Source organism: Antrostomus carolinensis, unplaced genomic scaffold (genome assembly GCF_000700745.2).
Source record: "Antrostomus carolinensis isolate BGI_N321 unplaced genomic scaffold, ASM70074v2 scaffold5494, whole genome shotgun sequence".
In the NCBI taxonomy this organism is placed as follows: Eukaryota; Metazoa; Chordata; class Aves; order Caprimulgiformes; family Caprimulgidae; genus Antrostomus; species Antrostomus carolinensis.
In genome coordinates, this window is record NW_010308549.1 from 36,345 (window position 1) to 51,182 (window position 14,838).

The window sequence follows — 14,838 nt, forward strand, 5'->3', positions numbered from 1 at the left end:
AGGCACTTGTTCAGAGAAGCAGGGAAAAACACGCAGCAAAAGCCAAAGAACTACAGGATGTGGTTTTTCTCTCCTATTAACAGGCTTGCCTTTTCAAGGACCCTTCAAAGGACCCGCTCAATAACAGCTGTAAGACAAAAATCGTATGTATTTGACTTAAACTCTGATCAGTCATCAGATTTGCAATCAGAGTAAAAATGTTTTCAGATAGAACCCAAGTTAATGGGGAGATCAAACTGTATCCCTGGGTTTAATAAGATTTTATAGTTCATATCTTACTAATGTCTTCCCACATTCACTTATTACTCTATCTGCAGCAGGACAAAAGGGAAGAGCTTTTACTCTAGACTAAATCTATAAACATGAAAATAGGAACCATAAAAATAATTTATAGCAACATATATACATTGAGTGATACTTCATCTGGTTTTCAGATTAAAACATCATAACATGAGGTAAATATGCAGTTTGCTTTCTTAAAACACTACCAAAGTCTTAAAAAAGTAGTACCATCTAGGTCATTTTTAAAGACAGCAATCAGAGCAGATGAGTCAAGGGAAGCTTAAAAAGGCCATCCTTTTAGAAAGCCATATAAATTTTTTAAAAAGGATCCCTGTTTTTTATTTTTTAATGACACAGAAAGAAATATATTTATTCCTCAGACAAACAACACGAAAACCCAGGAGAAAAATCCTGGTAGACTCCAATTCCAGGACAGGAAATGAAGACAACTTCACAGTAAAAAGTGAGATGGGGAGAGGGAAACAGTTACCCTTCATTTGCCAAGTTATCAAAAATCTGCATCCAGAGTGAAGACATTGTCCATTGTTTCTGCCATAACAGCAAAACGTTGATATTCTGAAACCCGCTTCTCAAAGAAATTGGTTTTTCCTTCCAGAGAAATATTCTCCATGAAATCAAAAGGATTTTCTGCATGAAAGACCTGGAGAAGGGAAACACTATTACACTGGTGATTTCGATAGGGTAACAAACATAACAGTCAAACCCCTTCACGCTAGGTCATCCCTTGCTGTGATGTGCTGTAGAATCTACAGACACCTATCTAAGCAAATTCAGTACTGTCACACCCCAGGAGTTCGGTCCATGTGAAGTTCACCCGCACAAGGTGCTTATTATCCTTTGAGGGCTGCAGCACTTGAGCGCAGCGTAAGTTTCCCATTACAGATTTACAGAGCAGCTGAAGGGAAACAATGGCCTACATTGTTCTTGCTCTTTTAAATAGAGAAGCATATATATTAATGCCGTGGTTTCGGCTGTCACTCACAGAAAGTGCAAGTGCTAAATATGACCTGCTCCCAGGCAAATTAAGAGAGTGCTTTGTGCTGACAGCTTTCCTGGGCTGTCCTGGCAGGCCAGCATTTCGGGCTATTGCATCTCTTACCTTTGAGAACCCAAGCTCCATTAGTAACCGGTCTGCGACAAATTCAATATATTGTTTCATCAAAGTGCAATTCATTCCAATCAGACCTACAGGTAACGCCTCTGTTAGAAACTCCTAGAAGTTAAAACATAGACGACATTTAGAGAAATTAAATTTAAGAAGGGAAAAGAAGACACCTGTGTTTCCCAGTAACACAATTTGTGATAGTCCAGGTTCCCAGGCAGCTGTCTGAATAAATAACTTACATCACTTAAACTCAACAACTCTTTTCAGTAGTTGTTTGTGTTTTCCTCTATTTTTAGCATGTTTTTCTGGAAAAGGCACAAGAATTTTTATTACTGCCCCCCTCATCTGCCTTTCCCCATCCCCCCACAAGATGCCAAGTTTCAGTGTAAGCTTGAGCTCCAAGTTCAATAAAACCTACAGACCGTACTAGCGGGAACAGGAATAGATCCAGAAATCTCCAGTTTCCCTTGGCTTCCAGCCATTATAGAACAACAGACTGGAGAGGACAGTGATATATATGAGTGCTGAACCCAGCCATGTACATGTTTATGCACCAATGCAATGCCTGTCAGTGTTCTGAGGCAGAGCTGGGTCATTCATCACCATCACAGTAGTGAAAAGAAAGAGTAAACTACAATCCTGCCAAACACTCAGCAGTGCAGAAACTTGTAGCTGCAGATGGGCAGAACTTCATGTGAAAGAATCTGACAGCAACCTCATAAAAAACCAGAATCCAGCACGGTACATGTAGTAGCCAGAACAGATCCTGTCTTCTCCCAAGGACAAGCAGGAGAGTGTGTACAGCAGGGAGAGACAAAGATCCTGAAAGGACAGAGATAAACAAACGCTTCTCTAAGAGACAGTTGCAGTTGGAGTAGATGATTGATGTAGGTCCCTTCCAACTGGAACTATTCTATTCTGTACTAAGTAAGACAGCCTTTCTTCCTTTCTGTCATTAAGGAGGAAACCAGCTGCCAGCTTCAGCTTCACCCAGTTGCTCATCAATAGACTCAGAAAGTCTCTGACTCTTCTTGTCATTATTAAGGAAGAGGGAAAGGATGGTATAATGCATCTGGGATCCAGGCCTGAGTCAAGAATCAAATATGGAATCCCCAAAATTGGAAGTTAATTTGTTTGGTTTTGCACACAAGACTGGTCCTGCACTGCTCACGATGCTGCCACGGCCAAGCTTACCTGCTCAATTTCAACAGCATTAACGATGATCTCACGGACCCGCTCTTCTGACGGTCTATTCACTAAATAATGGAACATTAGACAAGCAAAATCACAGTGTAGACCCTGAAATAACAGAGAACAATGAAAAAAAGCCATTTTTCCCCTCCACCACATAGTTTGCTCTTACTTTGAGGTAGCCTTCATTCAGGTTGAAGCTTCCTAGCCTCCTGTTTCTTTGGCAGTCCTAACGTTACCACCTGTAGTGGGCACTTTTAGTTTACAACCCAGTTAGTAACACCTGAACACATGCCACCTATGCCAAAGTAACATTCAGCATACATGTTTCTCAGGGTAAGTAATTTTGAGAGCTGCTCTGCTGTGAGGGATCCTACACAGAGCCCTGCTGGGTCCCTGCCTCCCATTAGAGATGTTTTTGCAGAAATACTCCTACATCAAGACCTGCAAAACTACTTGCCAGTTAACATAGACTGTTTACCTGCTCTCTGCTTTCAGATACCTGTACAGAAATACTTGGTTTAAGTTCTTTTAGTAGCTTCCCTTGCTTCTCCTCACAGCATTTTCAGAAAGGAAGATTCAGATTAGAGTCACCAAATCCAAGACTAACAAGTCATCTCTCAACACAATGTGCAGTTAACATGAGGGATTTGCTACCACAACGTTCACAGGTTTTCAATAATTAAGGCTACTGTACCCCAACTCAACTCACTTTTACATTTCATCCAGCTATCCTGCACGGAGACCAGTAAATTGTGTTAATTCCCTAGACTTCCAGGAAAGCATCCAGTCAGTGTAAGACAAGATCAGATGAGCAGCCCCTCACAGTCTGAGGGAGTGCCAGACAGCTGCTCCAAGAGGTACCTCAAGTTTCTATTTGAGCTTGCCTGGCTACAGTTTAAGCCTCTGGCTTCAGCCATATCCACTGCTGCTAGCCTAAAGGAGCACTGTGCTACCACCTCTCTTCCTGACAGCAAGATGGTGATTACAGCCCATAAGCACCATGAGGGCACATCCAGAGTGAAAACCAGTCAGAGATTTGGCAAACTATGGTCCATGAGACAATCCTGTGCTATTGTTAGCAAGGGTCAAAACAAAACCAAGAAGTGAAAACTTTTTCAGAAAGGTTACAAAATACTTGTATGTACTTCAGGTCATGAAACAGCCCTGAAACAACTTAATTTGGGATATACTCTTCCTCTAGGGACAGCATTAGCTGCCTGCTGCAGGGCTTCCCATGGTCTTGTCCAGGGCAACATGACCAGCAGGATGCAGGACGTTCCTGGCTTCTCACCTGAACTGGTGTGCTCCGCTGGCTGCTGCTCCCAGCAGCTTTGCACTGTTAAGAATCAGAGAGGTAACAGCTCAAAGAACAGCCTGGGAACAGAGCCTGCAGCTCAAAAAACATATTGAGCACTAACCATCTATCTGTTCAGCTGCATCAGAAAACAGTTTGTGTAGTTTTCCACCATGCATTCTTTTTACTGCCAGGCTTTGTAACGGCATTTCCTGGTTTTCAATGCAGGTGCTGTGTACACTGAGCCTCACCCTTCACAACGGCTCTGCAGTTGGAATTATGCCAGCGGAGCTCAAGAAAAAATCAGTCTTTTGGTGCTTGACTCTGCAGAGAAGGACAGTTACACTGCTGGACAGAGGAACTTACATCTCATTCACCTGCAAGTGATCCTTCTAACAAACAAATACTTCCTCGCTCAAATGGACCAGTTCATGATGACCCACAGAAACAGAAGGCACAAGGAAGGTCAAGGCTGAAGAACTGTTTGGTTTTGCTTACTGATCCTATCACTTCCTTTAAAAGTGTCATTTAAATTAAAGGCATCTTTTAAGATGCCTCCTTTCAAATCAGCTTATCTAAACCATGGAAATTACTTCAATTATGATAAAGCTCTTTCTTCTTTCAGACCAACTCTGGTAAGTTCAAACCACTAGCATGTTTATACTGCATATAAAACTGGTCTTTCTGCTTTTTCAGTGCTGACAGCACCGTAAGCTGTGCGGTGCCTTAAAGACAGGTCCGAACCATGAGCAAGTGCTGCCAACTGGCAGGCAGCAGTGCAGGAAGCAGTGAAAAGAAAGGGCACTTGTCAGCACATGGCCTGCTACATCCAGTGGGCTGACACACACCCCTCAGACACTCCATAAGCTAAGAAGCGCTCCCCTCTAATGCAGACGTGTAGCTGCCCCCTCCCAGGAGATCCTATCACTGTGCAGAAACACAAGAACATGGAGAGGAACTGTATCTGCTGCTTCTGCAGCAACCTGCCACGGCCAGCCAGGCAACAGATGCAAGCTCTGGGAGCCACAACCAGGGTCAGACGGGGAGTGGTACAAGGAGGCCACTTGAACTTGACTGCAGCAGTTAAGGCAGAGCAAGGCTCAGAGTCACATCCTAGCTAGGTCCTTGCCCAAGCCAGCCCCAGCTGCAACTGGGGATCACGCAATTCCACTCCAGTCCTTGGTCCGACAGGCTTTTGCCTCCCTTCACAGCACAGGAAAACAAATGTCCCTTCAATCCAAAAAGCCCACCTTTTTGATCATACTATGCATTGAGCTATTGCTAACATTTATATTTACTCCCTCTAAAAACAGGTATTTCTACTGGAGAACATAGCAGCACTCAGGCTTTAAGTTCATCAGTTACTTACAGGTAGAAGTCTTCTTTCCCCTTTTTACAAATACTCTGGGAACAGCCTGCTTCTTTGCAGGACTCCAGTCTTCCTACACATCAGCAGCTACAGCTCCTCTGTCAGGCTGCAGAAACAGGGTCGGACACTGCTCTGGGGAAAGGAAGCCTCTCCCCTGTGCTGCTGAGGAGGTGATGTTGAAGTAGTTGCAGAAGGCTTACTGCAGGAGAAGCTCTAGGGAGCACGGCCTGCAGCTACATGGCAGGTAACCAAGACCTCTGTCCTACCAGGACAGTGGACCTTTCCTGGAAAACCCTGCTGCTGACAGTGGCTAGCAGAGAACCTTCTCAAGATTTGCAGCACCTCCCTGGCCTCCAGTACTGTCAACATCAAAAAAGCTCTGTCATACCCAGAAATGCATCCCCTACTCACTGCTGGATTCTCTTCACCGGTTCCTACTCAAACACTGTTTCTTCACCTTCCCTCCAACCCTCCCTGCCACCAGAGATGGGCTGCTCTGGCAAAAGTATGGGATCTTTATTAATATAATTCTGCTCTTTCCCTGGAAACTTACTTTCCTTCCCAGACAGTATGTAGGACATGACACATTACCTCATCTCTGCTAATCAGTTCATTGGAGAAAGTTAGTCCAGGCATCAGGCCCCTCTTCTTCAGCCAAAATATAGCAGCAAAGGAACCCGAAAAGAAGATGCCTTCAACTGAAGCAAAGGCAACCACTCTCTCACCTGTTTAACATAAGACATTTTCAGTTAGGCACAAAACAGTGCATTGCTTGTCAGCAAGATGAACCACTTGCATCAGACAGACCAATGTTGGAGAGAAGCAATCCCCTCTGCAGCACCAGGTGCTGTATCTGACCACATCTTTCAGCAAATCCCAAGGCACACAGGGTCTACACATGCAACAGCACTTAACCACAGGCAACCCCAGCAGAACTGAAGAAACAGGGCACCCACTGAAACTGCCACAGGTCAGAAGGGAAAGAACATAATTGTCCAAAGCGGCCAAGACATCAGTATTTCTTTATCTCTTTCTCCCAAAAGGCAGGAAAATGGCTGTGTAACTAACAGACAAAACAGAGAAGAGACAGTCTCCTATAAATTAAACAAAAAATCCCACACCTCAATTTCTGCTTGTTGAGAATCTACATAAACCCATATTCTTACAAGAGTGGAAGAACACAGAGTATAACACAAATAACTATTTGTGTTATCCCAGCTGTTATCCCACCTTTCATCCCAGGAAATGACAGCATTATTGGTCCCAGTTCTCCCTGTTGTCTACACGAATGTAATTCTTCAGACTACAAGACCATCTGACTGCTTGGTGAAGACATATCATTCCATGTACTCTTATTTTAAACAACTTCACAAGATCCTTGGGTGTATTCTAACATTAAGAGCTTTTGCATTAAGTGCTGGTGCCTGTTTCCAGTGAGAACTGCATGGAATTTTGTTTAAAAAATAAAACAACCCCAAAATAGCCAGATGTCCCATTTCCTCTATGAGATGCAAATGCCATCTGCTGGCTCATCTGAAGAAATTCAAGTTAGGAAAAAAGCGAGAAGAGCAATACAAACTTACACGTATGACAGCAGTTACTAAGGAAAGAATTTGTCTGGCAACACTAAATATCTCCTAGGTTACTTCTATAGAGGAGTGGAGGAAGGTTGTTCATACAATATAGGTTTAATGAAGGACAAGACTGAATATTGGTATGGTTTTTACTACATTTCACCTGACTAGCTATCACACAAATGAGTTATGCTGAAACAAAAACCGCCCATCAGCAGCACCGCATAATGTGAGCACACGCTGCGGGGCCGAGAGTCCACACAACAGATACAGCAACTGAACAGATACAGCACAAGAAATCAACCAAAGCTGCAGAGACCTGGTTGCAGGCCAGGTCCCCAAGCTGGCAGGAAACACCAAGCAAACAAGCCAGCCAGTCACCTTCATATACCATACCTCATAATCCATAACTATAAGACCTAGTCCCCCCAAACATTTTAAACTTGGGAAGTTTTCCCAGTAAGATGAAAAACCAAAAGAGTACAAAAATTTGGATAGGATACTTGAAGTTTGGGGAAAGGGGGAGGGGGCAATATTGCTTTTTGAGTTAGGGAACTTTCTGATTCCTGGCACACCCCACGCTGCTGGGAGACAAATGAAGATGAAGAAGGGACTCTACACACAGCAAGCAAAGCCAGACTGGGGAGGCAGCAGGATGCTCCAGGACAGGAGAATCTACAGCTACAAAAAGAACCCTACTCAAACAAGAGCTGTGAACAACAGATGCTGCAGAAGAATGATATTCAGATTTATTTTGTTTGTCTGGCTGAATCTCTCAGTCTCCTACACTTTCTCCAAGTACAGAGGATGTTTGGTTTAGAAAATCCACCTGAGTCTGCCCATTATTCATTTCAGCTACAAAACACGTTTCAGAGAACACTGTAAGCTGAATGCAGAACACTGGAAAGGATGCCCTGCACCATGCTGAGACAGTGTCCCAGCTCTGAAATGAGATACAAAAACTAGAAACCTGGTCCCAACAGCAAACTAGGAGTACCAGAGACACATGACTCTTCAGTGTCTTTTGCCCAGGTTCAGTCAGTCACAAAAAAAAAAAAAAAAAAAAAAGGCTAACATGACACACAAATTTATCTTTATGAACATGAACACAGAAATAGCCTGGACTTGTAAGACTTCAGCTGCCCAGTTCTGAACACTGGAGTACAAAACAGGAGCCAACTGGAAGAAATAATAAGAACTCCTAAAAAACAAGGTCTACAAGCAAAAATTGAAGAAACTAGGTTTGTTTGGTATAAAGACAAAAAAAGACAGAGAAACCCACAAGCATTTTTTATAACATGATTCTAGTGGGCACTGCCATTACTATATTGCTTTAGCTGAAGATAAAAACATACATGCTCATCAGAAGTTACTGCTAGTTCTTTAGTTAAACTAAAGACCCAGAAGCCACTACATCATCTGTGGAGAATTCCATTTCACGTTCCAGGGATGCAGCTCCCTCCCAGAGATTAGTTTGTGACATGTGCAACAGAAACAAGTTTTTAAGAAGCTACACACCAAAAGTAGATTCTCTGTCTTCTATCCACTTCAGAGCCCAGTCTGCTTTCTTCTTGACACAAGGCATTGTTTCAATGGCATTAAATAAGAAATCCCTACAAAAGAAAGCAAAGAGAAAAGAGCAAAATAATAAGAAGTGATTTACATAAAGGAACCCATTACGCTAGGCTCTGAACTAACCCCAGTGAGAGACCATTCCCACCCCAAAGGGGTGATCATCTCTGATAACAAGGGCACAGGGAGGCAGATGTGCAGAAAGCAACAAACCCCAGGTCTCAAAGGAGGCAAGCTGCAGAGATGGGAAGTGAACTCAAATATCCCATCCCAGGAGTGCTCACCCACCAGACCACGCTGCCTCTCAGACTTCAAGCTAGACGGCAGCCACTTCCTACCCACTGAGCTAAACTTCATCTTGCCCAATTCCACAAAAGGAACTGGACAATTCCCACGAGCACAGGCTCTGTTCCCATGCTGAATACCTGAAAGGAAACCTTGCAGTCCTCCCACTGTCACCACACCGGATGCCACCATGGCAAACCAAGCTCTGCCTGACCATCACCATGGTGGAGTCTCTGAGGGAAAGTGCTTCTTTTCAAATGTATTACCACTTGGACTATGAAGTTCTCCAGACAACAAAGGTGATGTGGCTCTCCAAAGAACCCAATACTTTAAAAATAAGCAGTTCAAATTGTATGAAAAAGCATCACCAACAAAAAAGCTGAAACGATGCCATACATTGATTAGTATATGTTAGAAACACCAGTTGGATCACAAGCACTCAATTTCCCGAGGTAGATCTTTTGTCGATGCAAGAGCAAGCACCTCAGGAGCACAATAACCACAAGGAGGTTGTCTAACCTTTAACAACATTTCACATAGCCTGTACTTCCTGCAATCAAAGATTCAGACAAACATTAACTAACCTGCTGACACTCCCACAAAAGTCTGTTGGTCAGTAATGCTTCTCTCCATTTTGGGGGTCAGGCGTGCAGGCCTTGAAAGGTTTAAGGAACCAGCCCCAACTCCCCCAGTAAGTCAGTATGAAACAGAAGACAGCTGCTGCTGCTGCTGCCCAACAATGGTGCCAGATTTCCCATGGGTCTGTAACACATACAGAGATTTACCTTTTCTCAGGATCTTTGATATAGGTGTCTATGAGCAAGCTGTACATCTCTGAGTGAACGTTCTCAATGAGAATCTGAAAGCCATAGAAACAACGAGCTTCTGGGATCTGCACCTCCTGACTAAAACGTGCCACCTACCAAAACCAGAAAGCACAGCAATGAGTACAGTAAAACCAGTTCTGCCTGACAGTACTCTAATGGGACAGACAATAGATCCCTACTACAGAGAAAGGATGGGAGCAGTTCAGCCCTACTTCATTCACAAATATGTCAATAGGATAGGTGTGGTGCAGAAGAAAATAAAGCAAGCTAGCTAGAAGCAAATACATCTGCTGTGCATACTGGATAGAGAGCTGCAGCGAAACATGAGGACACACACACACAGGAGAACAGCAAAATCTTGCAACAGTAAACAATACTGAACAAAGCCTCAGATTTTTTGTTCATCATTAAAAAAGAAACAGTAGGACATAAAACATGGTCATGCAATATATGCACATACACTATGACATATTCTACACGCTATAGATATTCAAGATCTAAATTGGGCATTTGCAGTCAGATACCAGTGACAACCTGTAGGAATACATTCTGCAGCCCAGAACCGATTTCAGCAGACAGATTTCCCCACCTCTTTAGCAGCACCCACCTGCAGCCCTAAAAGATTCTAGGATGTCATTCAGCAAGAGAGCAAAAATGGATTTCACCAAAGTGAAGAACACAGAGCATGGCACCAAACAATCCATCCCTACTTCTCATCTAAGCACAGGAAGAAGCATGGGCTTCTATTAATTCATTGAGAAATGTGAATCAACACAGCCAGGCAGAAGGCTGAGCTTAAAAACTCTGTCCAAGAGTGATGTTATTTGGAGTCCTGCTGACCACAACTGACCCAATTAACTCAGACACTGGCCTCAGCAGAACAAGTTGCTTACTCCCCTTGGCAAAGGTGAGATGATGGGAAGAAAAAAAATGTACACATTTAATAAACTTACGCATTGATGTGAGAAAACCAAAATGAAAAGCCAGTAAGCCAATAAAATGAGTAAATATTCAAGCTCCCTGTGAAGTTTTCTCACCAGGTTTTCATTTACAATTCCATCACTGGCTGCAAAAAATGCCAGAATATGAGAGATAAAGTATTTTTCATCTGCTTTCAGCTTGTTCCAGTGAGGAAGGTCCTTTGACAAATCAACCTAATGAAAAGCAAGAAGAGAAAGATTATTGCCCTTTTGAGTCTGTCACTCTGCAAGAACAGAAGCAGCCTAGTCAAACAACTGAGGCAGAGTTTTAGCATTTGCTCTAAAATCTTTACATGTAGAGAATTTAAACATGCATGACTGTAAAAGACAATAAAAACACTGCAGTACTGCTATCTCCTTCTGCAACAGTAACACCACATGTTTGCTTTGCAGTTTACTCTTTTGTTATTTGGGAAAAAAATCAGCGTTTATTGAATTATAAATAAATCGGATTTTCAAAAGCATTAGTATCTTCTTGTCATGAGTATGAACACACAGCAATAAGCAGAGCTCACTCTGAGACACCTAAACTCTACTTGAAATAAATGCTGATACGCTAAGAAACCTACACCCAGGTGTGCCAGAAGATGGACTGAAGGGACTTTTGCCTCTGCAGGTGTTCAGCCTCCATCCTGACAACGAACGGCACAGGGCGAACGCTGCGCAACTGCTCTCGTCTACCAGGCTGAACTCTGGCCGCAGTAAAAAACCACAACTTCCTTGCACAGGCCTTTTTTGTTTGTTTGTTTGGAAGGATTTCTGAACCACAGTAGCAAAGTAGGGCCAGATGTGAAAAATACAGAGGCCTAAAAACATGCATGTGTATATGTGTGTATACAAACACATACACACACAAACCAGCGCTACAGTTAACTTTCCAGTTCACCTGGAAAGGCACCAACAGATGGTAGGACAGGGACAGCGTCAGGAGGAACCAGTAACAGGGCAGCGCTGATTAGGCAGGAGTCCAAATGCCTTTTCTTTAACGGCTTAAATCAACTTCTACTGCAACAGGGCAGCCAGCCTCCCAGGCAGGCAATGGAATAGCACTTCTACAGACAGCTGCTCCTCACCCTCCCAGGATGCTTTCTGGCCTTTTGAGAGCCTGCCAGTGCTTTCACCTCACTCCTCTGCAATTGCAGATCCCTGCTCACAAACGAGCAAAGGCTGCAGAAGCTTCCAGTTGGAACAACCAGCTCAGCTGACGGGTAATCTCTCCACATCAGTGCAGCATTCAGAAGCCTCCACTGCTGCAAGCATAGCAAGCTGAGTACTGCTCAGGTCTGCCTAACCAGCAACCTCAGCTTAGAACTTACAGCTTGCATTATAACACAGGGCAAGCACCTAACCAGGGCAATCGGGTGTCAATTAGAAGCACTTTTAGCAAACGTCCCTGATTATCACCATCTTCCTGGAAAACACGTGCCTAACATTAAAAAACAGCATTCACATGAAATTGTGCAGAACATTTTATGTGGACAGGGAGTTAGTTACAGGTGCAGAGACCACAGCAGAGTAGGAGCTATCAGACTTAGGCTCCCGCTATAATCAGGGAAGCCCCCGAGGATACGATTCCATCTCATCCTAAACCAAACACCTACAACAGCTCCGCTGAATGGCTCTGTGGAAGCAGCTTTGAAGGGAGTACTGCTCTGGTGCAGCCACCACATCGTTGATGCACTTAGCCCCAACCCTTACAACACAGAAGCCAGCAGCACAGCTAGGAAGGAAACACCAGGACCCCAGTCTGAGCACCTTGTGCCAAGCCACTGGCCCCGGGGCTCACCTCTTCTGCTGTCCAAAAGGAGGCCTGAGCCTGTTTATACATTTTCCACATGTCTGGGTACTGGATGGGGAAGATGACGAACCGGCGGGGATTTTTTCTGAGAAGAGGCTCCTCATCAGGGTCCAAGCCATTTTCAGCAGCACTCGGAGAAGAGCTCTGAAGATAAAGCACAGTTCTGGTTAAGGTTGCTGTTACTCATTCCTCCTCTTCTCTATATCTCAAAAGTGTTGTTCAAAAGCCACTCGTGTCATGCACTCACCAGCCCTTCTCGGGTGGATGCACTACCTGTCCCCGGGGCACCTGCCCCCTCGCCCTCCATCTGTGCTCCTGCTTGCCTGCCTGGCTCTGCCCTGCTCTGCCCACGCCAACCACCCCCTCCCAAGCACACCAGCGTCAGGAAGCACCCAAGCCCTGCCTGCCAAAGAAAAAGCCTTTCTGCAACACAAGGAGGAAATCTGCCCTGGGAGATGACATCAGCCGCTGCGCTACTGCACGCAGGGAGGTATGTGCAAGGTCACCGCACGCAGCCACCAGCCCGCATCCAGCACAGCTCCACGAGGCTCATCACCCAGGTTACCTCCAAATCATTCGCTTTACATCAAGCCACTTGGGCCTGGACAGACTTCCTTAAATATACCATGAAATTACAGCAACTAGTCCCGTTTGGCAGAGGAACAGCCCCGTGCCACCACAAGTCTCTCCATGGAGGTTTGTGTCTGTAGTCCTGCCGTGAGCAGAAGGCAGCCTGCACAGCAGCGCTGGCCTGCAGGCTGCTCTGGAGGCTGTCCCTTGAGTGCTGGTACGAAGCTGTGTGCCTCTTTCCAACAGCAGGAAAACCCCTGCCTGGAGTCACCCATCCCCACCCAGCTCCCTCTGCACAGGCTCCCAGAGAACGTCCATGCACAGCTCTTCCTCAGAGAGCTACCAGCTCAGCGGAGGTGGGGATGGCTGATGTTTAGGAGACAGGCCAGTGAAGAGCAGCATGGAAAGGCGCTCCATAAGCAGGGCCTTCACCTCGCCTCCAGCTGAGGACATCTGTTCCCGGCATCAACGACAACAGCATCTCTGCCAGGCATGTCACCAAGCACCTCCTGAAGACAACCACTGCAAAGAGCTGTCAGGACAGCAAGCTGCAGCCTCTCCAGAAGGGCTGGTGACTCACACTGATCAAGGGTTTACCCAGCAGGACACCTTTCCAGGTTGGTTCTGAGATCCCACTGACACTCCTGTAGAGGACAACTAACCATAGGCAGTATACAAGGTATTATATATAATGGAGTGGAGAAGAGGAGCAAAAGGTTTTGAATAAAATTGCTCCTGCCCTTCTAGGAGGTGACAAAGTCCCTTCCCTACCCAGTCTACTTCAATTTGGAAAGTACCCTCAAATAAATAATTCTACTCACACTTAAAAAACCAAACAAAAATCAAACACACATGCACATTGCATAGCTGGCACAGGCACTGCAGATTCCCAAGGAAAACACATCAGGAAGCACATTCTGGGTTACAATTTTACCACTTTATTATATTTTGAAATATTACTCAATTACACAAGACAAATTTCCCAGCATCATCTTGTAGAGTCTCTGCTGAAGGCCACTAGAGTGCAAGGGTTGTTGTACTTCCCAGTACGCAAAGACGGTTGCAGTAACCCACTGGAAGTGCCACAGGGGAGAACGTGGGCCCGGTGGGGGACAGCACTCTGCCTTAGCACCCACCTTCTCAGGGCCTGCCACGCAGCTAGCATCTCCATCTGCCTCTGCACCAGCCACCATCCTTGAAAAAGGAAACACTGCAAAAGTCTTCCTCGTTAGCCCAGCATTTTCCTCAGCAAAACCCTTCTATGCTGCCTGAGGGCTATCCCCAAGTATTTATTTCAGCCTAACAAGGCAGACTAGCAGTAACTCACTGCAGCTCTGATGTTCCTGAGCCATTCAAAAGCCAGCATGCAGGGCCCATAATGCAGGGAGATAACCTGAAAAATAATTCTGATGTACAGAAGTGAAGCGGAGCACAGGAAGAGCGAAGTTCCAGTACAGCAGGAAAACTGAAGACCAGCAAAGAAACAAGGAGCACTTGTCATTTTTCCAATGGCCTTTAACAGCTGCCATGCCACAGAGAGAGGGGTCAACACACCAGAAATACTGTCAGTGCCCAGCAAGACAGAACAGCAAGCAAAGAAGAAAAGGCCCATGAAGCAGGGTGTACGCTCTGGAGAGCCCTGATGGCAGGAAAGAAGAAAGATGGGTTCCAGGAGCCAAAGACTCAAGAGTGATCGCTCAGCCCTGAGAAGGACCATCACACAGAACTGGAAAATGGTACAAGTTTTATTTTAAAAAATTGATGGGTTTTTTCAATTTTTTTTAAAAAGAAGGGTCAGCCCACAGAGACTATACCACACTGGAACCTCCCCCTCAACCCACCTCCCACCTCTCCTAACCCCTTCTGGGTGGTCCGGAGTTTTGCAGGTAGGCTCCATTTCCAAGTTGGCAGGCAGGCAGCTCCCGGCTACTAGACAGTCCTGTTTCTCCCCATTTTGGTTTCCATTC

The 14,838-nt window shown here is 45.0% G+C and overlaps 1 protein-coding gene across 1 annotated transcript; it reads right to left on the bottom strand.

Moving 5' to 3' along the window:
* Positions 1-623: 623 nt before the first annotated feature.
* On the bottom strand, positions 624-14,064 carry RRM2B (ribonucleotide reductase regulatory TP53 inducible subunit M2B). Its single transcript, XM_010165785.2, has 9 exons — positions 14,008-14,064; positions 12,290-12,445; positions 10,561-10,677; positions 9,482-9,615; positions 8,358-8,452; positions 5,857-5,990; positions 2,603-2,707; positions 1,403-1,516; positions 624-943 (listed from the first exon to the last, which is right to left on the bottom strand). The coding sequence occupies exons 1-9, from the start codon at positions 14,062-14,064 to the stop codon at positions 791-793; spliced, it is 1,065 nt and encodes a 354-aa protein (XP_010164087.2). The 3' UTR covers positions 624-790.
* Between the last annotated feature and the right edge of the window lie 774 nt (positions 14,065-14,838).

Excerpts from the sequence above, each read along its gene's own strand:
- RRM2B (XM_010165785.2), bottom strand. The coding sequence starts at position 14,064 with ATGGTGGCTGGTGCAGAGGCAGATGGAGATGCTAGCTGCGTGGCAGGC. Across the intron at positions 1,517-2,602 it reads ATGCTGTTGAAATTGAGCAG|GAGTTTCTAACAGAGGCGTT; the intron begins GTAAGCTTGGCC and ends TTTAACTTCTAG. Across the intron at positions 944-1,402 it reads TGGAGCTTGGGTTCTCAAAG|GTCTTTCATGCAGAAAATCC; the intron begins GTAAGAGATGCA and ends TCCCTTCTCCAG.